We start from the raw sequence: 27,514 nt of genomic DNA, 5'->3' as shown, positions 1-27,514 counted from the left end.
TTTCTAAGTTATTACGTAAATTTTTCTTGCAAGTTTTATTATCTGAACATCTTTATGGATGACACAAAAATGATTATCCCATGAAGGATGTACGAAAATCTTTGGTAGACTAATATCAAAAATGGACCCAGGAAACCTAGAATTTAACAAAGCCTTTGGAGGTTCACAGGATAGAACAAGGGCACAATCAACGCTGAGGAGAAATTGCCTTCGTTGTGTCGTTCGCTGTTGTCTTCAGATCTACTCAGCCCCAAGCCAGGCTCAGAGATAAGCCAGGCTAAGCCCTTCTCCTGGGGGTGGATCCCTGTGGACCACAAAAGCCAACAAGTTCTCTGATCATTCACCCAAATAAAACCCAATTTTAATGGCCTAAGAGAGCCATTTTCAAGGCTGTTTTCAGTTTCTGTTTATTTCTCTGTGTGTGTGTGTGTGTGTGTGTGTGTGTGTGTGTGTGTGTGTGTGTGTACAAATGTAGAGAACAACTTTTATAATAACTAGCAATACACAAGTCAAAATTTTCTCATTAATGTCCAATTTGTGAGAGCCACTAAATCTGAAGAGATCCAATCACCATTTGTTTTAAAAGCACAAGACTAATGATTTGGCTTTTGGAGGAGGAGACAGAAAAGACAGAAATGGGACCTCAAAATAATAGTTAAAACTGAAACTCCAAGTAAAAATTAATCCAGGACCACTTTCTATTTTTCAACGTGACAGTGACTACCCCGTCCCTTAGTTAGCTTTGTCACCAATAACTCCACCACCAGGTCTGTGGACCATGTTCATGGCCCCTTTTCCCTGACTCAAGAGCACTTCCGGGTGTGAAGTAAAGCCCTGTTACTCCCAGTGTGCTAATAACACATCTAATTCTTACACAGGAAATCTGCACAACACAGGACAGGAACACCTGCCGGTGTGCTGAGTCACCCTGCAGCCCAGAGACGCTGGCATCATGCAGGATTCCCAGTTTCAACTCCACTTGAGAGTTTCCAAACAATGCAAAAGTGTAACAGACGGTATAAAATATAAGATCCTCTGAAAAAGATTTCTGGTGCATTAAAAAAAAATATTCAGTCTTCTTGGCTATAGATTGGCAAGTGTGTTTTCAACCTCAGCAGGTCTGAAACTGACTCTTGACGCTCATGGTAGAAGCTGAGGCCGGTGATGAGCTCCACATCGGTGACCCGGGCTCTGTGCAACGTCAGCAACTCTTCGATCCACGAGGACTCCCGCTTCCCGTGCTGGAAGGACAGAAGGTGGGAGAGTCACCAGAAACACTCAGCCCACTTCCCAGTAAGGCCCCTCTCTTCCCAGTGTCTACATTTAGGACATTACAGAGTGTGAGATGACAGAAGTCACAGGATCCATTTAGGGCATGAAACCACACTTTTGAGTGCATATTTTCCAATATGTACAACATACATGTCTGTTGAATGCTATGTATAGAATTTGAGGGAAAGAAAACAAACTGAGAATAGATGGTTACATATTGCATGGGTGCAAAAATAATTATTCCTGCAAGTTAAAAAAAAATACCAGAAGATGGCAACTATATAGCATGGTAGAGAAGAAATGGGAGTGGAGGGACGTGGAATGGATTCAGTTTCTGGTTACATGAATATCCTATTGGAAAACTACTTAACAAATAGTTTTGTATTCCTTAACCATATTGTTCTAGGGGAGTCATTTTATTTATTTTTATTGACATTTATTTATTTTGAAATGTCATACGAATGGATATTTTGCCTGCACGCATGATCTGTGCACCAAGACAGACAAGGTGACCACTTCTCCCAGAACTAGAGCTTCAGATGGCTGCTAGCTTCCATGTCGGTGCTAAGACTCCAACCCAGAGGCACTGGAAAAGCAGCTGGTGCTCTTAACCACTGAGCCATCTCTCCCGCCCCTATGCTGGGGGGGGGGGCGGTTAAAGATCAAGTACAAAGAAGCGAACAAATGCATGATATAAACTCTAGCTACTGTAGGAATGTGTTATCTTTATGGCTGCATGAAAATGGGGTTGGGAAATACATGAAGGGCAATTTTACTCCTGAAGAGAGACAAGATTTAGATAATACGAGAGCGGAGCAGAACCACAGCCAGCCTTTCTGTGCAGTGGACGTAGAGATCGTAGCTAACTGAGGTTAGCATGGATAGAAATGATTGACCCATACACCGTAAGCATTTCTGAAAATGGCCATGGAAAGAGGTCAAAGACATGTCCAAAAGGCCTATGAGGCCAGTAGATGGCTCAGCAGGCAAAGGCCCTTGCTGCCACACGTGACTGCATGAGTTTAATCCCCTGGGCAAACGTGGGAGCAAGGAAAGAACCAATGCCTGAAAGCAGCTCTCTGAGATCAACATGGCATTTGCACCCATGCATTATAAATCAATGTAATGGCTACATTTTAGGGCCCTTATTACTTGAAAAATGACAAACAGACCTTTCCCATACAAAGCAGAGCAGCCACTTCCCACCAAGCTTCTTCCGTTTCCTTCTGCCTGCTGCTCAGTTCACCCCTGGCCACAAGCCTCCCCTCTGGCTTTGAAGGGAGCAGCTGACTCCAAGAACTCCTCACCAGTAGGTAGTTTCTATTTGTTTCAACATTCACAGGTATGGGCAAAGAATGCGCCTAAAGAGGGTGTCTCTTCAGGCAACTAATCTTTAGTCACTCCTCCAGAGGTGGAGCAGAAGGACCAGTGGCTATGTGCGACATTCCTTAAAACAACCCTCTTTCTGGCTTATGTCCGGTATTTGGCATCTCCTAAGTATGCTGCCGTTAACAAACTGGATGCAATGTTTCCATCAACAAAGGGAGGTGGTCCTTCTTGGAATACCAGAGTAAAAGAAGGGAGGGATGCCTGACTCTTGACAGTCAACATCATTTTGATGAAAGGGTAAGTTTAGCGCTGCTTTTTTTGGGGGGAAGGGGGGTGTGCAGGGTGTGTGTGTGTGGGGGGAAGCTTGGTACAAAATTCAAATGTGAAATCTAAAAAGCAGAAACCATTTTTAGCTCAAATAGGCCCAAACCACGTGCTAAGCATGGTGGGGCAGAAGAAAGGAACAACTTGGGTCCCTACAGCACCACTGACTCACACAGCAGGCACCAAAGCGGTTTACTGTTGAAGCCCTGTTACAGGAGACGCCCTGTTCACTTCAGTCTCTGTACTGATGTTTCAGCTACTTGCTCCAGAACATACTTAATGTTTAGTACTTATTAAGTCATTCCTGTGAGCTTATAAAAGATACTAGGCAACTGGTGTATTTAATACCAATTTTATCTCTCAAGGAAAAGAAGTGATGAAGAAAATAAACAATTGCTAAAAAAAAAAAAAAGCCTCCCACTGGCATGACAAATACTACATAAGAAAGATTTCCATAAAAAAGTTACATATAAAAACTTTCTTGAAGCGCTGTCTGACTCCAACACTGCCCACTCATCTGTACTAGCAGAATTACAAGTCTAGTGTTGGAATCCAAAAAAAATTCCTAACACAAAACAGTCTAGACTTTAGCAACTAATCCATACGAGAAGTTTCTGACCTGGTTTTTTAAAATGTTTTTAAAGATAAAGTGGTCTTCTACAAAGATGTGTCCTTTTTAAAGATCAATTTCAGAGCCACAGAGATGAAGTCTGAGTGGGTAAGCCTGACTGCCTGAGCTCAATCCCTGAATCCCACATGGTGGAGGAAGAGACTCAACTCCTCACACACATCCACGGGCCTCACATGCATGATGCACCACGGCATGGGAGCCCAGAGATACTCTCTCTCAAAACATATAATAATATAATATAAAAACAAGGACTGTATGTAATACCGTCATATAACTCTAAAGCCTATGTACACCCAGGGGTCTGTTTCTTCCAGAATGTGAGCAAATGTAAGACACACACACTTTCCACGTCAGTGTGTGAGGGCGGCAAGGAAGGCTGCTTACCGCGCAGCTCTCGATGTTATCAGGCCTGTGAGGCAATATGAAGGCGGAGGAGTCCAAGCCTGCGCAATCTAAGGGAATCTGAGACGGCTGTTTGCAACTGGTGAGCACGATAAAGAAGTGAGTTGGAATCAGAAGTTCTTGGCTGCGGATGACTTTGCTGTTTCTGTAAAAATACACAACATACACTTTCATTAAGAAGTATCTTCCAAGTCCGGTGTGTTGGTACACGCCTTTAATCCCAGCACTCAAGGAGGCAGAGGCAAGTGGATCTCTGTGAGTTCGAGGCCAGCCTGGTCTACAAAGTGAGTCCAGGACAGCCAAGAAAGCATAGAGAACCCTTGTCTAGAAAAACCAAACAAATGAATTAATAAATAAATAAATGGTATGAGATACGTTCTTACTGTTTCAGGGTTGCTAAGGAGTCGTAACGTCCGTCATAATCAAAGTCAAACACGGGACCGCTGACAACATTGATGCCGTTCCGCTCTTTGGTGTACCGCTGCAGTAGGGCGTCGTGAAGGTGCTGCCATATAACTGAAAGACAAGAGGAGACGCTACAGGGTGAAAAGGATGGCGTGCCCCGCCACTGTGTGAAACCGGCTAACGACACAGCAAAGGTAGTCTTTGTGATAACTGAAGACTAGGTCAAGATTGGCTTAAGTCTTAGGGCCAGCCCCACCCCACCCCCAAAAAATCAATGACTCCCTTTTGGCTTTCAGAGGGACTAAAGGGCAAACATGGGATTCAGCCCTGTTCCTGTATTTAAAAATATGCACCTTGAGCTGTAGTAATGATCATGTGACCACAAGCACCAAAGCAGCAAGAACAATGATTCAGACTCAACTACTCATGTCTGAATTGGTCCTCTGTAAAATATACATGAGTCATAGACAAAAATTCAAACAAAATGTCCCTATTTGTGGTATACTGTGATATTCTAGATCATAAGTTTACAAAGAAATGCCTACTTACTCTTACAGGAATCAGATACTGAAATGGCTAATGATGCTATTCATTTTAAAAATAAAAATAACTACCCAAACTTTATTTATATAAGGAACCATACTGAAAGGTGATCTGTCAGTTGATGGGATTCACTAGGCAACTTTAGAGGCAATGCCATATACTTTTTTCCCCAAAAAATACCTATAACATTTAAATACAAAGCAATCAGATACTAGAATGTGTATGTGGTTTTTGCGTTCAAATACTTGAAGAATGCATTTGATAAGTACACTTGTAATAAAAACCATAAACTCTATGGTTGGTTACATACCAAACAAATTTACATTTACTAAAACCATCATTAAAGGCTTTTACCTTGAAAACTCTGGTACATTGGCACTATATTAGAAGTAAGCAATGCTTCAGAATATATTTGAGTTGAAACTCTATTTAGTCCTGTAAAGAAAAAAAAAAAGAGGATTCCTTCAAATGGCAAAAGTAGTGTTTTGCAACTTCCTGTGGTGCAGACAGAAACATTTTACAAGTTAGCTCAGTGTCATCTGCAACTTGTGAGAGCTGCCCAGGTTCTAGGAGAAGGAAACGCAATACATTTTCCCAAGTTCCTTAGAAAAATAAAGGTTTAAACTAATTTCTTTGTTATGATCATTTGTCAAAGAAACACAAATTTTAATAAGAAAGCTCCAAGCTGTATATTTTCAAACTTTTACCTCATTTGTTTTATTCCAGCTGACAAGAGTATTGTGTTTACAACCTTCTTAAACTTTTTTTTTTTACAGTCAAAGGAAGAAAGTTCAGAAATTCACCTACCACCCAGAGAAAAACACCCAGGAGCCTACCCCAGCATGCCACACAAGGCTCCTTTGTGTAAAATGAGCTAGCTCTAACAGTCCAATGGCCAAGTTTTGTCTATGGACACTTGCTGGGGGCTGGACTGGAGGCTGAGGGCTTGGAGACTTGGGGACTTTTTTTTTTTTTTTTTTTTTTTTTGCTTTTAAGGCTGGCCTTAGAAAGTCTTCTTATTGGGAGCCATCTCTTCAAAAGGGCCATTCTGGAAGCTCAACAGCAATGGACACGCTTAAGAAAGTGCCACCGTCACCTACTTCCTTCCTCAGTCACCTTCACCATAACCAAGCTATACCTCCTTCCTAAGACCTGGACACAGTCTTTCGCCCCCCACGGAGCTTTCAGGGAAATGCAGGAAAAAGGCATTTGCACCAGGTCAATCACTCCCCCAACACACAACACACAAAGAGTCACACATTCAAGCCTTAGACCAATGTCACGTTTCCCACATTGTGTTCCTAGTGTGTAATTTTCACTAGTAAATTTTATTTTTAAAAAGGGGAGGGAGAAGGCGCCACACAGTGTCACAGAATTCATGGAAGATATTTCTCACTCATTATTACTTTCATTATTGCTATTGTTAATCTGATGCTGACACTTGGCCCAGAGACTCCCAAAGGCTAGGGATGTTCTCTGGCAGTGACTCACATCTCAGAATCACGCGAGGTTTATAAGTAAGCTGAGAGAGAAGGGAAGGGAAAGCCATGGGGCGGAGGTGGGAAGTACTTACGCGGAGGCATGAGGAACCCATAACTGAGCTTAGAATTGCTTTTATAAAAGGAACATTTGTGGGCGAGACTGGGAGGGATCCTAAGGTCCTGGTACAGACAGTTGGAAAAGTCCTCTGTAGAGAAACTGTCCTGAAAAACAAACAGTGACGAGTCAGCAGGTGTCACACGGGGAGCAGAGAAGGAAGCAGAAGAGTCAAAGCACACTGCATGGCCCAGGCATGGAGTCACCACCCTCTCCAGCTTCCCACTGGCCTATGGGTGTTTTCTAGGAAAAGGACAAATGCCCTCAGCTTGTCCCTTTATGTGCAAATAGCTTCTGCTGTGACAGTTTTGTGTTTTGCCCATATGGTTTTAATCACTTCAAGAGATAAAATTTTATTTCATCTTTCTTTTTTTTTTATTATGTATACAGTGTTCTGTCTGCATGTACAGAGGGTGCTAGATCTTACTAGAGATGGTCGCGAGGCACCATGTGGTTGCTGGGAATTGAACTCAGGACCTTGGGAAGAGCAGCCAGTGCTCTTAACCTCTGAGCCATCTCTCCAGCCCCCTATTTCGTCTCTCATATCAGAAATCACAGAAATCACAGGCAAAAGTTGCTGAGGAGAGGCGGAGAGCCACTGAGAACCAACGTGGAACGCCTCAGAGGCTGCAGCCAAAGTGACTTGAAATGGCTTTGCTTAGCTAAGAAAACCAAACCCAAGCAGAACAAACAAGTCTACCACCAACTACAGCAGTGTGCGACAATGAACGCTGATGAGCACCAACCATGGTGAATGCTACGTACTAACGCCAGTAAGCTGCTTTCCACATAGCTGGAAGAGGTAACAGGTACTTGCATTACTGAGGATGGTGTAAGATGTCCAGAGGGGCATGAGGAGGTCCTGGCTGTATCCACTCACAAACTGTCGCTGGTAAAGAAGACAGATGTTGTGCTTCTTCTGCAGAATCCGGGGCCTTCCGTAGGGTAGAGTAATAACGTCAATATCCGCTACTTGGGTCATAAGGGGAGAAGAGAACCATGCTTTATGTTATTTGGTGCCACACAACGGACAACTCATCTAACCCTCTTCTCTTTTAAGCATCGTTGGTATAATGTTTTTGTGGCCTGTGTACAGTTTACCCTTGTTCATTCAAATGCTGATTTCTCTGCCCTGCTGTCTGGTTTCCAGCTGGACACTGCGTTATGATGTCGATTCTAAGTTATCACCTGTCTCAAGTTTGTGTAAACATGCTCATCAGTTGTTCTGGGGATTGCCAATAAAACACCAACCAGCCAATGCTGAGCAATACAGAATAGGGTAGGATGTCTGGAACCAATGAGGGTTGGAGAACGAGAGAGGGAGTGGAGACTGAGCCAGGAGAGAGGACCAGGAAGCACTGGGAGGAATGAACTGGAGCTAGGACATAATTAAAAAGCAAGTACGGCTGGGAAATCTGAATGGGAGGAAAGTAGACTGGCTAGGAGGTTTAGGATGGAGTAATTATTACTCAGGATTGTGTTCTAGGCTAATTAAATAAATCATAGTCTCCATGTGTTGTTATTTGAGTAAATAGCTGGTTAAAGAGTAACAACTGCATTGCTAATAATAAGAATCAATATTAAATATTTATAATCTACAAAGGACACAAAGAAATTAGCTTTTAACCATAAATACATAACAGATACTACAGAGAACAGAACCACACACAAGCGTGAATCCCTGAAACTTTGCCCTTTTTACTGTAGTGTCAGTGTTTTATAAAAGTATCGCAAGAGAACACTACATTGAATTAATAGAAATTGTTGTTCATGAGGATTTACACTACTAAAAAAAGAAAAAAATTCTTTTTGAGACAAAGTCTCATGTAGCCCAGGTTGGTCTCATAGTCAGTGTGTATGTAGCCAAGGATGACCTTGAACTTCCTTCTGCCTCCTGGGTACTGGCACTACAGGTGCATGACACCATGCCTAATTCTACATAGTGCTGGAGGACCAACCCAGGATTTCACAAGTACTGGCAATCAACCTACCAATTTAACTGCATCAGAAGTCCCCTGAAATTCCTTAATATTATTTTAATCATTCTTCACTTGGTTAGTAGGTGAAGAAAACATATGTGGATATTTAGAAGGCAAACACTAAGACGAAGTGACTGACACAGCGACACCTTAGACAATGGCTTGATGGCCTTTTTCTAGGGCTTGGGTACATCACAGGACTATGGCCATCCTGTTTCCTACATCTCCTTAAAAAGACCTGTACCTGCTTCACAGATGAGATGACGGAAGCCTGTAGGAAATAAACACTTTGCCCATCCTGTTGCTCCTGAGCCCACAAACTCAGCTCCAGAGCGGTCTGAGGCTATCAGTCTTTACCACACATTGTGTCACCATGGGGATAAATGCTTTCCCCAATCCCAACAGTTACAAGAGTGATCTCACACAGACCACCTCAAGAAGGACTGGCGCAGAATTCACCACTTTGTTCCAGCAAAGAGAAAGTATCAGTGAAGTCATTTAAAGATCAATATTGCAGCAAAGTGACCCTGAGCGTCCAGGTCACAATTATGAAATGCTGCATCTGTCGCCTACAAAGCCATAGCCTTCATTGAAAAGTATGGGATAGGAGAGAGGGATGAATTTTTTAAATTAAACAAAAAAGTTATGAGGAAGTGACTTGAGACAGATAAGCCAACCTATAACATCTTACAATTAATTAAGGGCCAAGGAGACAAAAATTCACTAGGTATTTTTAATGGAAATTAAAGTTTTCTTATAAACCTACAAAAATGTTCAAAATTTCAAAAACACTTTCAACATGGTCTAAAAGACATGGTTTCCCAAAACATGGCGTATACTTTTTTAGTGTAAAATGACATTTCTTGCCTTATGACTAACAGACTGGACTATCTGGTGACAAAAACTCATCAAATGGCTCCCTGTTTTCCCATTCTCCTGGTTCTTTGTAAAGAACTCCCTGAACATCTCTGAAGCTTACACCAGGAAGGGCCTGCTTCCATATTTCAGACCTGAGGGTAACACGCCTTACCATCTTCCATGGTCAGATTAAAGTGTTCCTCAAAGTCCTCGATAGGATCAATCTACAAGGGATTTACAAAATAATTATTGAGGATTAAAAAGATATGCTTTAATTGTATACTATATCATTTCTGTAGCTTAACTGTCCAAGAAAAAACAAAAAGAAAATTTAGCAAGTATCATATAAGTGAGAGGTTTTTTTCCTTCTTCAACAAAAAGAGTGAAAGACAAGCAACGGCCATTGCAAAATGAGACAAAATTATCTCTGGCAATTCAACCTATAAATCTGCTTTACAATTCTGATCCAGATGCTAAGTCTAAATCAAAGGTAAAACAAAAGAGAAAGCATGAAATAAATTCTAATTACTAACTTTACAAATGTTGTCCATTTGGCTCATAGACTCCTGGGTACTTTTACAACTAAGACGTTAGCACTGTGTTTAGCACAGTACTTAGCACAGTACTTACAACTAATGAAAATGGAGCAGTGTATTATATCCATCTGAACAAAGAACATCCGCCCCCCCCCAAATTTGCAGTGGGCTATGATTTATTTTAAAGAAGGAACATTCAGTAAATGGGTTTGCTCCACTCAAAGGACTCTCTAGAATTCACTCCATCTGCCCCCAAGGGATCATAACATCCCGAGATAAAAACAGCTAACGATGCAGAAGTTAAGTAGGGAAATGGCAAATAAGTAGTCTTCTTCATGTGTTTTTAGAGTTAAAAGTAAAAGTACAGGTGCTTAATAAACATGTTACATCCAACTTCTACATTTTAATTTCATCTTAGCTGGCTCAGTAGCACATTCTACAGGAGGAGGGGCGGAGAGGGAGAGACAGAGGGGACAGAGGGACAGAGACAGAGAGACAGAACGAGACATGTGTACACACACAATGTTAAGCTGCTAAGCTTTGCAGCTATACCTACCCAGGGGTCACACGTGCAGCCAAGGTTATCAGCTGTTGATTTGATTGGACACTGGGACACGGAGGAGCTCTCTTCTTTGGGATGACTTGGTGTGTAAACAGGCTTCTTTAGAAGGTGGTTAAGACTGCCATGGCTGCCATTATTAGGAGCTGGGATCAAACCCAATAAATCTGCATAGTACCGGGAATGGTAAAGAGTTCATCAGGAAGTTTTAAGACCAAACAAACTGATTTGTACCATGGGTTTCATTTTATTGTTTTAGAATCCAGTGTGTTTGATTCTCTTTCTATTTAACTAGCATGGAAAAAGATAGAACACACTTGACTTTGAAATATAGGAATCTGGGGTCCTTTTACCCATATACATGGTTTTTATTAGTATTATTCTTAATTGTATGTGTGTGCGCATGTGAGTATAGGTACCTGTGGAAGGCAGAAGAGGGTGTTGGATCCCCTGCAGTTCAAGTGAGATGCTGTTGGTAAGCTGGCTGATGGTAGTGCTGGGAGCTGAATCTGAGTCATCTGGGAGAACTGAAGAGTCATCTCTCCATGCCAAATGTGGTGCTCTAATACTGACGTAAGTGCTATGCCACCAAAATGTCTGAATCTTTAATTTATTTAAGATTTATTTTAGGCAGATGGTTGCATATGCCTCCTGCCTTTCATCCCAGCACTCCAAGGCAGAGGCAGGTGGATCTCTGTGTTCTGGGCCAGCCTGATCTAATCAGTAAGGTCCAGGGCAGCCAAGGCTACATAAGGAAATCTTTTCTCAACAGACAAAGGAAAAGATTTATTTTATTTTTAATCATGTGTATGTGTGGGTCTGCGTAAGTATGAGCACATGAGTCCTGGTGACAACAGAGGACATCTTATCCCACAAGAGATAGAGTTATAGGTGGCTGTTAGCCACCCAATGTAGGTGCTTGGAACCAAGCTCCAGTCTTATGTACAAGCAGTGCTGGGTCTTGATCACTGATTCAACTCTGACCAGAACTTGCTGTCCTTAACACAGCGTGCAGCATATATGACGCACTTTCCACGAAACCGTCTTAACTTTGAATGTATAATAAATACAGTTAATCTGTGTTAAATAAGATCCAGGCGAATAGCTGTGGTGACATTCTTTAAATTAATCCTCAGAATGACTAAGTTATCACCACTATTTGGTAGGTGAGTGCTGAAAGTGTTTTACCTAAGTCATCAAAGGGTGGGCTTGGGAATCAAGCACAGCTATACTTGAATCTAAGACTCACAAACTAATAATAACAGATGCATGTATCACAAAGCACTTACTTTATACAAGATATTACTCTAATGGCGTGAGGATCTATACACTCAAGTTCATAAGCACTCGAGAAAAGACATAGTTAAGGCTTTGAAAATGCCCAATACTACTATCAAGAAAAAGAAAAAATTCAGGGCCTGGAGAGATGGCTTAGCTCTAAAGAGTTCTTACACTCCTTCCAGAGAACCCACATCCAGTCGCCAGTACCCACATCAGGTGACTCACAGCCACCGCCACCAGGAACTCCAACTCTGGGTGGGGGGGGGGATGGGATGCCCTCTTCTGGCCTCTGTGGGCACCCACACACACTTGACACACATCCACATGGACACATATGCAGAAACACACACACACACACACACACACACACACACACACACACACATAACTAAATACTTTGTAAGAAAAGAAATAACATTCTAAAATGCAAAATTCCACCATAAATCCACCAATCCAGAAGTCAGGGGTCAAGCAAGTAATACTCATCATGAAACTTCCTTTCCATTCTACTGACATTGCCATCCGTTCAACTCGCATTGATATCAGAGACGCTTGTGTTCTCAACACCTCTTAATGCCCCCAAACTCTTTTCAACCGTTTCCACCACTGCTGAGTCCAACATCATATAGTCTAGCCCCAGGCTCTGAGTGTTGGGCTTTTACCATGCATTGTGTAAATGGGACTCCAATGAGTCATAAGATGGCATGCTCTGCATGGCCTTCCAGTGGCCCTCGGTCAGGAAAAAAAAATGTCGAAAGACAAGGATCTTTCTTGCTTCACGAGCACGCCTGCAGCTAGTGCCGCTGTGCCAAGGGTGCGCCCTCTTCCACCTGGCTTCAAAAGACAGGAAATGTACTGTTCACACTTACCACACATTAAGTTATAGACTTCAATATTTTCAAAGGAGTCGACTTCAACGCCGTGCTTGAAGGCAGGTCCGTAGCCAATAAAGAGAGCCTGAGTTTGCCGGAAATGTAAAGGATTATCAGTTTCATTCAGTTATGCATGCAGCTGGTCAAATTTCTGTATCGTCCGCATTACACGCATGTATGTGTGCACACATGCATATGTATATAAGTGCCTTATAAGAAGGGGAACACTGTGCTCAGTGGGCTGTCTTGGATACTGTTTTAATATCCATTGTATATGTGACTTAGATACCTAGAATATTTCTTTTACTACAATTTTCAGCTCGATGATCAGAACTGAATGAATGATGAAATTTTATTTTTAATCTATGAAATGGGATAAACACCTCACATTACCCACCTCATAAAGTAGTACAGGAATTTTTCATCATTATCACAACTACATTCAGATTAAAAAAAAAAACTAAAGCACCAAGCAAACAATGGTGTTACCTCCCTTCAGATCATAAACATAGGAAGCCTCTCACCAACCAAATCACTGACTTTTACTATGAGCCGAGAGAGTTCACAGAGCACAGATACATTCGGCATGCCCATCAGACACTTAGGAAGGCGGCCAATGACTTATGTTCATGGAAACACTAACAACCTAACAAGCTCTAAATCTTCCCAAAGAAAAAAAGCTCAATAACCATCTTTCACTATACATCCAGCTCGTTTTTAAGACTCGGATTTTATTTAGCTGACTTCCTTTGGGTTAATCCTATCGGTGGAGCAAAAGAGCTTTACTCACTTGCATATTTGAAAACAGATTGTCAGAGCCGTGAAATCCACTTCCACAACGTTTCCCTTCTGATGAACTCCTAAATTTTGACACATATAAATTAGTAATGTAATTCTAGCCATTGGACAAAACATGAACCACACCACCATTTCCTTCATAAAGATCAGGTGGTGACTGTAGATCAACATAAACGAAATAAAAACACCTCAGTATGAAAACTCCTGGGTTTGTCCTTTACACTGTTTCACTAGGAGCTGATTTGTTCATGAAACAAAAGGCAGAGGTGACCAAACCTTAGCACAGCAACAGAGGGGAGGGTCTTGGAACGCTAACTGTGGTGTGGCTACGCAGCTGTGACTGCAAAGAATCTCATTAACTGTCACTCCACTTGGTTTCAACTCCTGTTGTATGTTGTCTGTAAAACCTCAGTGACTATATGGCTTATAAAACGGCTTATAGTTTTGCTGTTGTTGGAGGTACTGGGGATTGAACCCAGGGCCTTGGATGTGCTAGGCAAGCACTTTACTACTGAGCTATATGCCCAGCCCTCATATACAGTATTTAGATAGTCACCATACACCAACCCCCCCAAGGGTAATGACTGCCCCACTCATGTATCTTGTGGATATCTAGCTCTCCAATAGGGAGGAGAGGGTACGACTGAGTTGACATAGCTGGGTCTTGCTGCTCAGGAACTGTGTGGCAGGGACATCTGTCACAATTAATGGTTTTGTGGGTGACTACCAAAATATTTAATGCTCAAGTTTTGTGATATGAGCATTATTAATCATGCAAACAGTTAGGTGACTACCCCAACAGGCTGAAGTTTCTTGATGGTATAAGAAACTGAAAAAGAGCGGCTGTGTTTAATAAAGACGCTTGCTTGTTGTAAAGTGCATTCGCAACTGCCGACCTCGGAAGGGTTGTTAGAAATGACTGTAATATAGAAGAGACGTGGTGCGAGTAACACACTAATATAGAGTATTGGAAACTATCGATAAGGATGTGAGAAGCCAGAGCAACGGTTCTGAGTCAGAGCTGATCGCTTCTCCCCAGGAGGTGCTAGAAATGTCTAGAAACATTTCAGACTGTCAGAAGTGGAGAAAGAATGCTAAAAAACAAGTCTAGGGGCCTGGCAAATTTCCTACAGTGAACCGTGCGGCTCACGGTGACAAGAATTAGCCAGTTCCAAACATTTAGCGTTTAAAGCTACAATGAAAACATACTACATGCACTGTTAGAAAGGGGCCAGTCTTCCCCTCGAGTGGATACATGGCTCCATAACTTACAACGCAAGCTGCCACTGCGGGTCCAGATAGAAAGTCAGCGGCTCGATCCTGTCGTTTTTTGCGAAATGTAAGCGCTTGGGTAAGAAGTGCTTCAGGTAAGGCCTGAAGTGCTGGTTTGGTTCCCGGCACTGGTGTGGCAAAAGAACAAAACAAAACAAAAACAGTTATGCTGACATGATCTGGGGCACAAATGTCTCTTCAACTTCAGGCAGACATCACTCACAAGTATTTTTACCCGGTGCAGGCAGGAAACTAATGGTTTCCTGCTAGTTACGGAATTTGAATGGTAGTCGCTACTTTTGCTGGGTATTATAATGAGTACTGAGCAGAAGGCCCAGGGCTCTTAGGGTACCACTGGGTCACAGTGGAGCTACAACTGATGCACCTACTTCACACGCCCTGTTCAATACAACTATATAAAATTCTTCAATATTTAAAGTGTATCATATATGAAATATAACATATATGAAGCCCAACTCTAGGACAAAGAATATATTTTTAAGATAATATTTAGTATAAACCAAATAAAAACCAAGATTAGGGATGTGACCCAAACCAACAACAACTAAAGAATTTTTTTAAACAAAATTAATATACTCACAGAAAGATTTTTTGCGAGGCCTTCATAATTAACTGAAGAGACAAACAAAAGAATTAATCTCTAATAATCTGCTACAGTTAAAAGTACAAATAACACAAGATGTGCACTGCTTTACTGCTACACTCACACTCATTAGTAAAATACCAATGCATATTTTTGCTTTCCTTTTTTTTTTTTTTTTTTAAGAGAACAGGATCTCATGTTGGCCTCAAAGTCATTACATAGCTGAGGATGTCTTTGAACTTCTAATCCTCCCACCCACAACTCTGGGACTATAGGCATGTTCCATTATGCCCAATTTGTGTAGTAATTTGGATCAAACCCAGGGTTTCATGAAAACTAAGCAAGCTCTCTCCCAGTGGAGCTACGTCGCCAGCCCCAAAGCTGCTTTTAAACAGTTTGCCCGATGCATCATCGCATGGACACTGGAAAGAACAGACGAGTCCTTAGGTATCACTCTGACATGATGGCCAAGAAACGGGTCACACCGTTCCATTGTCTGTCTACCCATCTATCTGTGCATCCACATGCTTCCTCAGTCATCCATCTCACTCTTCACTTGTCCATCAGTCCAAACACTGATCTATCCAAGTATCTGTCTGTATAATCTAGATCTAGCATGACTTCACCCAATATCTGTCTGTATAATCCATCCATCTAGATCTAACATGACTTCACCATGCAACAGCAAACATACGGGCTTTTGATACATTACAGACAGTCCTCAGGAAGACATACTCCAAACCTAACAAGGTGTCTCTACAGAGAAGATATGAGTTGTGATGGAGAGAAGGAAAAGAATGGCCTTTTTTTTTTCACAGTTCAGTGACAATTCTAGAATTTTCAAATGAAACAGACACAAATTAGAAGGCAAGCAGATTAGTGTAAAAGCTAGATTTAAATGGTAAGTTCACTAGATTTGCCTAGTGCTCTTAGTGCTGCGTATCAGTAACTGTCTAGTTTTCTAAAATCCCCTTTACGCCTGTTTTTAATAACAGATTTTGGAGAAAATTGCCCATGTAAATAAATCAATAGTGTATATGTATAGATAAATTGATACACAGCTGTTGCTTTAATTTGGGCACTTTGTAGTCCTAACTGAAATGAAGTTGAGGCTAAGGCTTGGCCACGTGCCAAACAGCACTCAGGAATGTCAGTCTATATGCTAATATCAGCCACCCAAAAGGCCAGTGTCACTCAGGAATATCATCAGTCTACCTGTTTTCTAATAGGTTATTAACCAGGCACAGTCATGGCCCAGTATCCACAAAAACTATTTCTAGGCCCTTCCCAGAGATCCTAGCATCCTCAGATGCCCAAATCTTTGCATATAACTTACATGATCTTTCTGTATATTTTAACTCATCTCCGCATTACTAAAATGTTGAAGGAATCTCCTGTGTGTTGTATGGATGAAACACCCGTCAGTTAAGAAAAAAACTACAGCCTATGGCTGAGGCAGAAAATGGGTGGGACATCTGACAGGCAGAAGGCATTCTGGGATAGAGCCAGGTGCCCAGGATTCCTGTGAAATGTGAGGAGGAAGAATGCATGGTACCTGAGCTCGGGCAACCAGCCACCTGGCAAAATGCAGACTAGTATAATGGGTTATTTGAAGTCATGAGCTAGTCAGAGAAGAGTCTAGCTATATGGCCTGGGTATTTGAAGATAATGATTGAGTCTCCTAAGTCGTTATTCCAGGAGCTTGGGAAAGAGAGGAAAAACCTTCTCCTAACTATAATGCCTAAGACGCCACAAGTGACGGGCCGCTAATTATCAGACTGTATTATTTAGAGAACAGTGACAACAAAATAGCCAACTGTTTCTACTGAGATTATTTCATTGCAGAACCCAAACCTAACCCAATCTTGACAACCCAGATACATTTATATTACCATTGGAAAACTAGTTACAGCAAACAGACAAAACCAAAGATGGAAATCAAAAGGGTCAGTAGAGATGAGGAACCGCTATGCAGTGAGCTTGAGCTGCACAATAATAATTAATCTTTAAATATGTTTTGCCGGTCTGGTATTCCAAGGCAATCAGGAGAGAAAACAAAATTATTCGTCTTTCTATGCGTAAAAGGCATGTGCTATTGCTTTGGGAAATTGTTTAAGGAAATCATTTCTTCGTAAAGAAATGGATTGCCTACAGAATGAATAAAAATTTCTGCTCCATTGCTCTTCATAACATAATATTATTATGAAACGATGAGATATTTGAATGGAATGCCGTTAATTTATCTAACCTTTAAAAATACCGTTGAATTTTTCCCGCGAACAGTGCACAAAATTTAAAAGGCAAGCCATGGGCCGTAATATGAAATTATATTAAAATCACCTAGTAATGTTTAGACCAAGAACATAAAGCTGGTGAGTGGTTAAACTATCTTCACCCGGATGAAACTCCCTGAAGTAGAGACTTAGCCGTCCGTGTTCTCCTAAGGCCGGCCCAGAGTGACAGGATGCATTCGCTTCCTCTAGTGACAGCTAAGGGTGACAAATAAGTGGCCGCACTCACATGAGTAGTACTTCTCTGGAACATCAGAGGGTCTCAGGCGAGCAGCAGGTCCATAGACAACTCTGACATCGTTCACATCGTCCAGATACTTATTAAGGTACACGTACTTCTTACAACTGCCCTGCTCCATGCCTGGGAGGAAGAAGTCACAGCACGTGTCACCCCACCACTGAAGAGGGCGACACATAAAGCTTACTCTTTCACTCTTCCAGAGTCAGTTTTGTCCCTTCCTTGTTGTTTTGTTGAGGCAGGGTCTCTGTATTTAGTCCTGGGACTCACTATGTTATCTCAGGCTAGCCTGGATCTCACAGAGACCTCCCTGCCTCGGCCACCCAACACTTCCAGAATTTAACTGATTATCTATCTACACACATAGAATTTAGTACTCACAATAATTGAACACCTGATAAGGCACAAAATGCCAGCTAGATACACAGCTGCACATTTTCACTATATTTCTCTTTTAAAACTATTATTTTTAATTGTGTGTCTGTGCGTGTGCCTACATGACGTATGCATGTATGTATGTGTGTGTATATGGACTTCATCCCCACGTGTGGCATTTAATTGCATGTTCCTTCTTACTGATATCCTATGACATGACCATGGGAGTAAAGCAGGATGTCTTTCCACAGTTGAAGAGGGCAATTTACCCCAAATCACCTCATATTAACCTGGGGTATAGACCTGAAGCAGGAGATCCCCGGGCGTGCAGTGTTAGCCCTGTTTCCTAAGACAACTTTCTACAACTATTTTGGAAGCAAAAACAAGTGCTATTAACAAAAGGAAACAGAAAGAACCTGTTTTCTATTTTATTGTATGGATGATGCTCTGGAGATCCAAAGCTGTATATAATCATGTGTCAGAGAAACTGCACGTGGGGGCCAGAGAAATAGCTCAGCTGGATCAGACACTTCTACAAACCTAACATCCTTAACTCTACCCCTGGAACCCATGGTGGAAGGAAAGACTGACTCCCAAAAGTTGATCTCTGACCTCCACATTCACACCATGATGCATGTGCATGCACACAAGTAATTCATTAAATAAACACTGTTAATAAACTGCATTGTGAGAAATTGAGCTAAAAGTAATATGTACCACCTGCAAATTCAGATTGATCATGCTAAAACAAACTGAGGAGATAAATAAGAATGTGTCCCAATTAAAGCTAAATTGTACTTACCCAATTAATTACCCAATTTAATCTTGGAGATTATTTTTAACACTTTAAATTCCAGTGTAGAATTTTCTCAAATCAGAAATTAGGTTATGACTGACATGTACATAAGTTTCTTTAATTTTATTCTTTACTTATGTTCTATATTTAATGTATTTTCCATTAAAATCTATCCACAAGACACCACATTTTTTAAAAATTTTACCTACAACATCCTGTAAAAATAATGAAACAAAAATCAAGCCAACTTTAAGAAAAAACAAAAAACAAACCAAAAAAAACTACCATTTAATCTACAGAGTAAATGAATAAACTCAGATTACCATGGTCTGAAATGAGGATGAGGTTCAGGCACTTGTCCAAACTAAGGTCCTTCAGGCCATCCATCAGCATGCCCACCATCTTGTCAACCTTCTGTAAGGCCTTGATGACCTAGAATGGGAAGCATCCTTGAGTGATGCTTACTATATTAGTGCTATTTCTATATAATCATGATATACTGGAAGGGAGGGAGGGAGGGAGGAAGGGAGAAAGGGAGGAATGAAGAGCAAAAGGGAGGGAGGGAGGAAGAGAAGAAGAGGGGACTATTGAGGTATTGATAAACTATGATAAATTCAAATTAGACCAATACAGGTCAAGACAATAAAACATCTGCCAACCATTAAAAATCATATGTCCTGGATGATCCAGATTCCATATTTACTTAACCACATAGCCTGGGCTACCATTAGTTAGTCCCTCCTAAGATTCAAGGATCAAAAGCAAACAAGACTCAATTAAACCAAAATAATGCTCTGCAGTGTCTGGGCAGAAACCAGTGCATTCTCAAACTAGCATTTCACATTCCACTATCAATTTCTTTTTGAATGTTTTAATCATTTAAATGGTTACTGTATGCGCAATGTCTCCTGATTTTCAGAGGGGTTAACATTAATCCTTAAATGCTTCATATAGTTCTATGTACTAAAAAAAAATAATACAACTCTCAGGAACAGAATCTCTTATTCCCATACAAAATGCACATATTTTGTACACTGATATCGAAGACCACTGAAGGGCTAGAGCTTGGGTAAACGGTTTTGTGATGTTTTCTTTTCCCCATGCCTTATAAAGCCACCCAGAGAAAGTCTTGCCTGTATTTTCTGTGCTCTATCTTTTCTTATAGCATGTATCCCTCACTTTGTTATGAGACAAGGTCCCTCAATATGGTCCTCCACTCACAGGAAGACAGCCAAACAACATGGGTTTTTAAGTTTAAATATTAAGGTGGTTTTGAGGAGCCAGTAATACTGAGAGTGAACAGAGTTTATAAGTTGAGGAATATGATTTGAAAAGTAGTGGGTTCCCAAGAAGAGACTTGGTACCCTATGAGCATATACAGGGGGAGGAGGTCCCCCTCAGTCACAGTCATAGGGGATGGGAGTAAGGGAAAAATGGGAGGGAGGGAGAAATGGGAGGATACAAGGGATGGGATAACAATTGAGATTTAACATGAATAAATTAATAAAATATATTGAAAAAAAGAAAAGTAGTGGGCTCATTCCGAACAAAGATAATCAGAAAAACAGGAAAATCAGCAAGTCAGAGAGGGTTGCACAGTATTATTTATATGATAAACAAACAAACAAAAAATGTTTTCAGCCAAAGTGACCTTGTGATGGGCCTTGTATATCAGTGAAATAACACAAATTAATAACTAAAGCAACGAAAACCACACTGGCTGCCTTGTCAGTTCTTCACACCATGGCAGTAAGTAGAAGAAGACCTGCTATGATGTCACCAAGTTCTGTCACACTTCTTCATAGCCCCGCCTCTACACGGACCATGTCTGCTTTACTGATGACAGAGTGAACACAGGGTACAGTGAGGGTGCTAACTGCCATGGAGCTGCTGCTGGACACATATTTTGATGCAAAGACTACAGAGGACAGAAACGGACCTGGCGAAGACCAATTTCTCCCTCTTTCATCTAATAGGAAAGCAACACAAAATAGTATCTGCTCTTTCAAAGAGTGCAAGTCCATGCCAGACACAGGGCCAGACAAACAGGGGAAGACGGTCTATTCAGATACTTAAATTCATGTGGGTGGGGAAACGCTGTCCATTCCCTATTATAGCAACCGACCTGCATTTACACTGAGGAGCACAGACAGGGTTACATCTGTGCCCACAGTAGACATGGCAGACAAGGCTTCTATCTGAATGAGTGATAAAGAATCCTCAGGACTCACAAACTACCCCACCCCCACATAGGTCACCTGGGCGGGGAGCTAACCTGAATGTGGAGTAAAACTTTATCTACTAAGGAAGAGTGTGATTGTGTAGTCTTCCCTCTAGACTCATGGGAGGAGAGAGACAACTAGATCTTTCATCCTATTATGTCCAACAGAATTCCCAAGTCCTTAGTTTCTATTTCTATTCACATCTTAGGTCACAGAAAAGAAGTCACACCTCAGATGAAAAGAGAACACGGATGGACAGAGGAAGCAGCTCAGGTCACCTTGGGTACTGACTCCTTGACATGCAAATGGCATTGTGATGTGAACTCTGAAAAGCACTGAGTGTTGCTTTAAACTACAGTGAATATGCCTTGGTTGGTGCTTCAGACTCCATAGGCCCCTCTGGGCCTTGGTTAGTTGGTTCTTCTTGTGGGCCTCTTGTCACCTCTCAGGCCTTCCATCCTTCCCGCCCACTTTTCCACTAGACTCCCTATGCTTCGTCCAGTGTTTGGCTGTGAGTCTCAGGATCTGCTTCAAACTGCTGCTGGGGGGGAACTTCTCGGAGGACAGTTATGATAGACTCCTGTCTGAAAGCATAGCAGAGTATGTTAGTAGTGTCAAGAGTTGGCTCTCTCCCATGGAATGGGACTTGAGTTGGGCCAGGCATTGGTTAGACCATCTCTCATTTTCTGCTCTATCTGTTCTATCTCTTTTTTTAATAGCATGAGAATTTTTTTAAAGATTTATTTATTTGTTATTATGTATACAGTGCATCTGCAGGCCAGAAGAGGGCATCAGATCACATTATAGATGGTTGTGAGCCACCATGTGGTTGCTGGGAATTGAACTCAGGACCTCCAGAAGAGCAATCAGTGCTCTTATCCACTGAGCCATCTCTCCAGCCTCCCCCTTTTTTTTTTAAAGATTTATTTATTAATTTTATGTATATGAATACTCCATGTACACCTACAGGCCAGAAGAGGGCATCAGATTCCATTGTAGATGGCTGTGAGCCACCATGTTACTGGGGACTGAACTCAGGACCTCTGGAAGAAGAGCCAGTGCTCTTAACCACTGAGCCATCTCTCCTGCCCTATCTGTTCTATCTTTATCCCTGCATGTCTTATAGGCAGGGCAAGTTTTGGATTGAAGTTTTTGTGGGTGGGTTGGTGTTCTCCTCCCTCCAGTAGGACCTAGGTCCTCTACATAGATACAGATGATGGGCATCTCAGGCTTCACGTGTAAGGTCCACTAGTAAGGGGAGCAGGGGCTGTCTCTGACATGGATTCTGTTGCCTGCTTTTTGATCACTTCCCCATGATGGGACTGCCATGCCAGGCCACTGAGGCAGAGAGCAAACCAAGTCCTGATGTGATTTGTAAACTGGAGTGGGTGAGTAGGGGGCTCCCCTTTTCTGAGAAATAGGAGAATGGAGGATGGAGGGGTGGGACTGGGAGGAGAGGAGGGAGGTGGCTACCACCAGGATATAAAGTGAATAAATAAATAAAATTAAAAATTAAAAACTTAGCCAAGAGAAGGCTGAGTTTCTAAAACATAGCTGGTCAAAGATGATCTTCACTCCCTAGTTACTGGTCCCCATCTCTAGTGCCGCAGTGACTAACATAAACAATTATCGTTTGCCCAGTCCTTCGCTTTTGATAGTGTCTTTCATCTTGTCAAGTCCCAGCTCTCTTATAAACATGGCTCTCGGGCAAGAGACTATTTCCCAAGAAGAGGTTGTTTCTGCTCTGTGGCTCCCTACCCGGTATTTCCATAGAAATCTGGAGTCTTGGATATTTAAAGTGTGCAGGTTTGAAGCCAGAGGAGGGGGAGGGAGGGTATGGAACAAAAATAAAAGATTCAGAGTTGAAGACACACAATTTAACTCAACAGCTCGATGTAGCGCCGTGAATATGTAAGCAAAACCAGTGCTCTCGTCTCTTGTTTTGTTTAACTTCTCCTCTCTGGTGGAACAGAACTTTGTGTAATACTCTCTCTTTCCAGAAATCATGGCATCTTACAGAATGTTCTAGAAAGAGCCCACTTTAAGAATACTAAGTTTAATGAAGTGATCATAGATAAGAATGAACTTACCTCACTGCTGACTGGTCCATGTGAATGCCCTGAGGAATCTGGTTCTTCTAAATACAGAGTGTAAAAGTGTGGTCTAAATCAAACAGTATCAAAATGTAATATTTTACGAACACATTGAAAAACAGAATGGACAGAATAATTCAACAGTTGATATGCTGATTAACAATCCTACAGCACTGGGTAACATCACTAGAACGCTGAAGAACTATCAACAGGCCTGGGACGCTTCAAAATGAAGCTGCAATTGTTCTCCAGTTTCTTTGGATATGAGACATCAGAGCAAACAACAGTTTTGTTATAGTCTGTTTGTTAGAAGCACATGATGTCTACAAAACAAAGCAGCCTTTGTACCAGAAAGCGTCTGCATACCTTTCATTGCTAGGAAGCTGCAGCCACTCGAGAACAGATAAAATCCTTTCTTCAAATGGTACTGACCTGCAGTTAAAAGATAGGCAAAAATTAAAATAAATATGCAATAATTATATGTCAACTGTAAACATTTTTCTTTCTTTCTTTCTTTCTTTTTTTTTTTAGCTTTTTGAGACAGGGTTTCTCTGTGTACCCCTGGCTGTCTTGGGCTCAATTTGTAGATCCCGCTGGCCTTAAACTCACAGAGATCCCCTGCCTTTGCCTCCTGAGTGCTGGGATTACAGGCGCTCGGCATAAATATTTTTCTTACTGGAAATAACATTAAGTGATACCAAAGCAAGCAGAGGCATCTACTTTATTTGAGATTTACTTGCCACCCTGTAATTCCAGTTCTTAGGAAACTGACACAGAAGTAATGTGGGTTCGAGGTCAGGCTGGGCTACATAGAAAGACCCTGCCCCTCCCCTGCCAACACCCAAAGAATGTATTGTTTTCCAATTTAAATTTGCTTTTCTAATGAAGCCAAGAATTAAACTTTATATAGATAATGCTGTGATTCAAAAAACAGTGTTTCTTGTCTTCTTTTGAGGTATTATACATTCAGCTAATAAGTGCTACTGTCAGATGAAGAACTGATGGATGAGAAAGACCCTCTTACTGGCGACTGGGAAGCAGACACTGTGCACACAGACTGCAGCCCTCCAGGCAACCTTCCTTTAATGAAATTAGTTCCTCCTCCTCTGGCCACTGTGTTTTGTGGACACAGTGCCTCCGAAGCCCTGCTCGCCCTCACATGGCATCAGCTGTGCCCTTTCCATCCAGGAAACCAAGCCTGTTGCTCCTATACTCTGTGGGTTCATCCAGGCTAGTGAGATCTCATGTGATCTCACCGGCCATCTCAATCGATTTGTGAGATGAAACCCATGGCAAGCAATCGGGACAGACAGGAACAGACAGCACACGCTGTGTCCGTGAACCATAGGGTAGCATGACACGACCAAATCCTTCGCTAGTCTGGGATTTGTGAACAGGTTCGACACTCTTCTGGTAAGATATGCTGTATTGTTGTTTCATCATAAACTTCCAAAGTATAAATGAAACTACTTGGGTGGTTTTGCTAAAAAATCAACCAAAGAAAATCTGCCCTAAAACGCCTGTATGATTTTGAAAGACAGAGAAGCCATCCTAATAGGCTCCCACAGAGTAAATATAGTAAAGTAATTTAGAAGTGGGAATACAGAGACACAACAGTCTTCTTCTTAACAATGTTCCAGGCCCCACCTATGTTTTCTCTATGCAGCAGTCACCTATGCAATAGCTCCTACCTGTGTATTCTTTAATTCGTCCACCCATCCCTTCCCTGTTCTTTTCCTTCGTAGAGTTAAAACATATAGCACCTTTATGCTCAGAACTCTGTTCCCATTGTAGCATGTCCCCTCCCCCCCCCCCCGCCCCTCTCTGCTTTTTGTCATCTGTTTTATTTGAAACAGACTCTGATTACGAAACTCAAGGTGGCCTTGAATTTGCATAAACTGGCTCTGATCCCACTCTGTAACCTAGACTGGCCTGAACCTCTCAACCATCTCCGCCTCGGTGCCCAGCCGCACGAAGCACAGTCTTGCACCAGCACGCCCAGTATCGCCTCGTGTATTTCATCGCCGCCTGAAGAGCTGAACACATCTTGTCAGTGTTTCTATGAAACGTTTGTATGATTTTTACTTTCTATTTTCCATCCATCTAAAACTTGGCTTAAAAACAGCTCTTATTCTGGAAACCTCTACTTCACGGTGCCATTCCAATGTTGGAACTTGGGACTCAGTAAAAAGAAGCGCCCAGGAGAAATATAAGTTGTTCTGTATTTAAAAATCTAGGAAAAGTCCACCTCCACCTACCCGTTATATACTTTGTAGATATCTGGTAGAATTCCATTGATCTCCACATCGGATCCTGGCCAGAAGTATGTGCCAGACCTAACCTGCTGGTGCTTAGCTGTGACCCAGATCTGGGGAAAAGGATGGAGGAAAGTCAGACAATGAAACTATTAACCTCTAAAGAGAAGAGAGCAACATCAACGGTGCCTACTTCAATGATGCGGCATTTTCAAGGGCCAGAGGTTAGACTGCAACAATCGTGTGTGTGAAGCTTACTATCAAACCACGGTATTTACTATTTCTATTTCATATTATTTAAAAAAATAAATGTTTTAAGAAGCTGAAAATATGAACTACACTGATTTGGTTATCATGCAGGGTGTACACACATCAAATCAACACCATATGCACCATAAACATATTAACGGTAAATAATAAGTAATTTTAAAAGTATCATGACAAACAACTAAAACTACAAATGAGGAGACTCAACCTAGGAAAAATAATGAGCACAATCTATCTCTAAAGGAAACTTCTCTTAATCCATGAAATCATACGTACTTATGAGACATCAACATTCACCTGCACGGCGAGAGGACAGACAGAGGCACAGGGAGACCAAACGGGCTGCTAAAATTCCTAGGGACTCAAGTTTGTTTTTCTCTTATTAAAAAAAATAACTAAAAATAATAAGCCTAGTAGCCACAACAAACAGCTTACCGGCTGTCCTTTGTACCACCGAGGGTTGAATTTCTCTTTACTTTTTAGTGAGAAAGAAGCATTCATCTTGGGATCATACATCTTGTTGTCAATTATGCCGTGGGATTCTGGGTAAAGTCCCTGAGAAAAGATCAATTGCAGATTACAGCTCACACTGCAAAGCAAATCCCTTCACCCTGTTCTGGGGCTGAATTATCCTGGTGCGGCTTCCCATGCCGTACGAACACAAAGTGCTGCGGGGCCGACTCACCGTGACAATGCTGTAATGATTGGGGAACGTTTTTGTAGGGTACACGGGCCTCATGTTTTTAGTGTACGTCCCACACTTTTCTAGACACAAAACAAAAGACACAGAGATTGCGATTAGATGTATCATATAAAGTAAGCATCCCGGGATGTGAAAGCAAGCAGCCAAATCAAAATCCAGAACAAGTCAAAAGCAACAGAGTTACTACAAAATTTGGTATTATCGATGAAAATAAAAGATATGTGACCCGGGCTGGCATGCAGTTTGGTGGCTAGCAAGGGAGAAGTTGAACTTGGATCTTCCTGCCCTGTCTCCTCAATGCTAGGCTAGCACTTGTTCACTGCCTTGCCTGGCTTACGAGGCTCTGGAGAGTGAACCCGGGGTTTCCTGCATGCGGAGCAAGCCCTCTGCCACCTGGGCCACATCTCCAGGCCTTACCTAAGAACAGCAAGCACGATGAAAGAACGGCCAGAGGCACAGGGAGACCAAACAGGCTGCTAAAATTCCTAGGGACTCAGTTTGGTTTTTCTCTTATTAAAAAAAAATAACTAAGAATAATAAGCCTAGTAGCCACAACAAATAGCTTACCGGCTGTCCTATGTACTAGGCAGTTAGCCTACATTTATCAGTAGCGTTAAGTTCTAAGTGGACTTGCAATATCACGATACTCAGTGAACAAATAGCTAACTAGTAAGTGAGAGGAAAAAGTGGCTGCACCCTAGGTGAAGTCTGCAAACGAAGACTAAGAGGATGCAGCTGGTGACGTGACGTGACATGATGTGACGGATATAAAGCACAAACCGGGAATCCATGCATGAGCTTAGTGGCTACTTTCAAAACAAAAGGTATGTCAGGAAGCACCGAGGATCCGGCTGCTGCTGATGTCCCCCTGGTTTATTTACAGACTTCCTCCTCCACACCGTCTACTCTTGTCTACTCATACAATAGATGATTCCAGTACTTAAAATGCATTATCTGAAAACGCTCCCCAGATCAGTATGTGTCTGCATATATATGACCTTTCTAAGGCACAA

The 27,514-nt window shown here is 41.8% G+C and overlaps 1 protein-coding gene across 1 annotated transcript in view; it reads right to left on the bottom strand.

The window, feature by feature from the left end:
- Positions 1 to 406: 406 nt before the first annotated feature.
- The window catches only part of ENPP1 (ectonucleotide pyrophosphatase/phosphodiesterase 1), a 57,478-nt gene continuing 30,370 nt past the window's right edge, over positions 407 to 27,514 (bottom strand). Inside the window, exons 7-25 of the mRNA XM_084776092.1 lie at positions 26,484 to 26,563; positions 26,234 to 26,353; positions 25,535 to 25,644; positions 23,643 to 23,708; positions 23,274 to 23,346; positions 19,285 to 19,393; positions 17,782 to 17,913; positions 15,259 to 15,290; positions 14,658 to 14,785; positions 13,378 to 13,447; positions 12,585 to 12,672; positions 10,432 to 10,601; positions 9,512 to 9,563; positions 7,320 to 7,474; positions 6,480 to 6,609; positions 5,261 to 5,341; positions 4,342 to 4,474; positions 3,941 to 4,103; positions 407 to 1,241 (exon numbers count right to left, since the gene is read on the bottom strand). Of these exons, the coding sequence (XP_084632218.1) occupies positions 1,071 to 1,241; positions 3,941 to 4,103; positions 4,342 to 4,474; positions 5,261 to 5,341; positions 6,480 to 6,609; positions 7,320 to 7,474; positions 9,512 to 9,563; positions 10,432 to 10,601; positions 12,585 to 12,672; positions 13,378 to 13,447; positions 14,658 to 14,785; positions 15,259 to 15,290; positions 17,782 to 17,913; positions 19,285 to 19,393; positions 23,274 to 23,346; positions 23,643 to 23,708; positions 25,535 to 25,644; positions 26,234 to 26,353; positions 26,484 to 26,563 (2,063 nt within the window). The 3' untranslated portion in view covers positions 407 to 1,070. The remainder of the gene's footprint in view (positions 1,242 to 3,940; positions 4,104 to 4,341; positions 4,475 to 5,260; positions 5,342 to 6,479; positions 6,610 to 7,319; positions 7,475 to 9,511; positions 9,564 to 10,431; positions 10,602 to 12,584; positions 12,673 to 13,377; positions 13,448 to 14,657; positions 14,786 to 15,258; positions 15,291 to 17,781; positions 17,914 to 19,284; positions 19,394 to 23,273; positions 23,347 to 23,642; positions 23,709 to 25,534; positions 25,645 to 26,233; positions 26,354 to 26,483; positions 26,564 to 27,514) is intronic.

Source organism: Acomys minous, assembly GCF_964271855.1.
Source record: "Acomys minous genome assembly, chromosome: 3".
Taxonomy (NCBI): Eukaryota; Metazoa; Chordata; class Mammalia; order Rodentia; family Muridae; genus Acomys; species Acomys minous.
The sequence above is the reverse complement of the archived record's forward strand: the minus strand, read 5'-3'. Positions and strand labels throughout refer to the sequence as shown.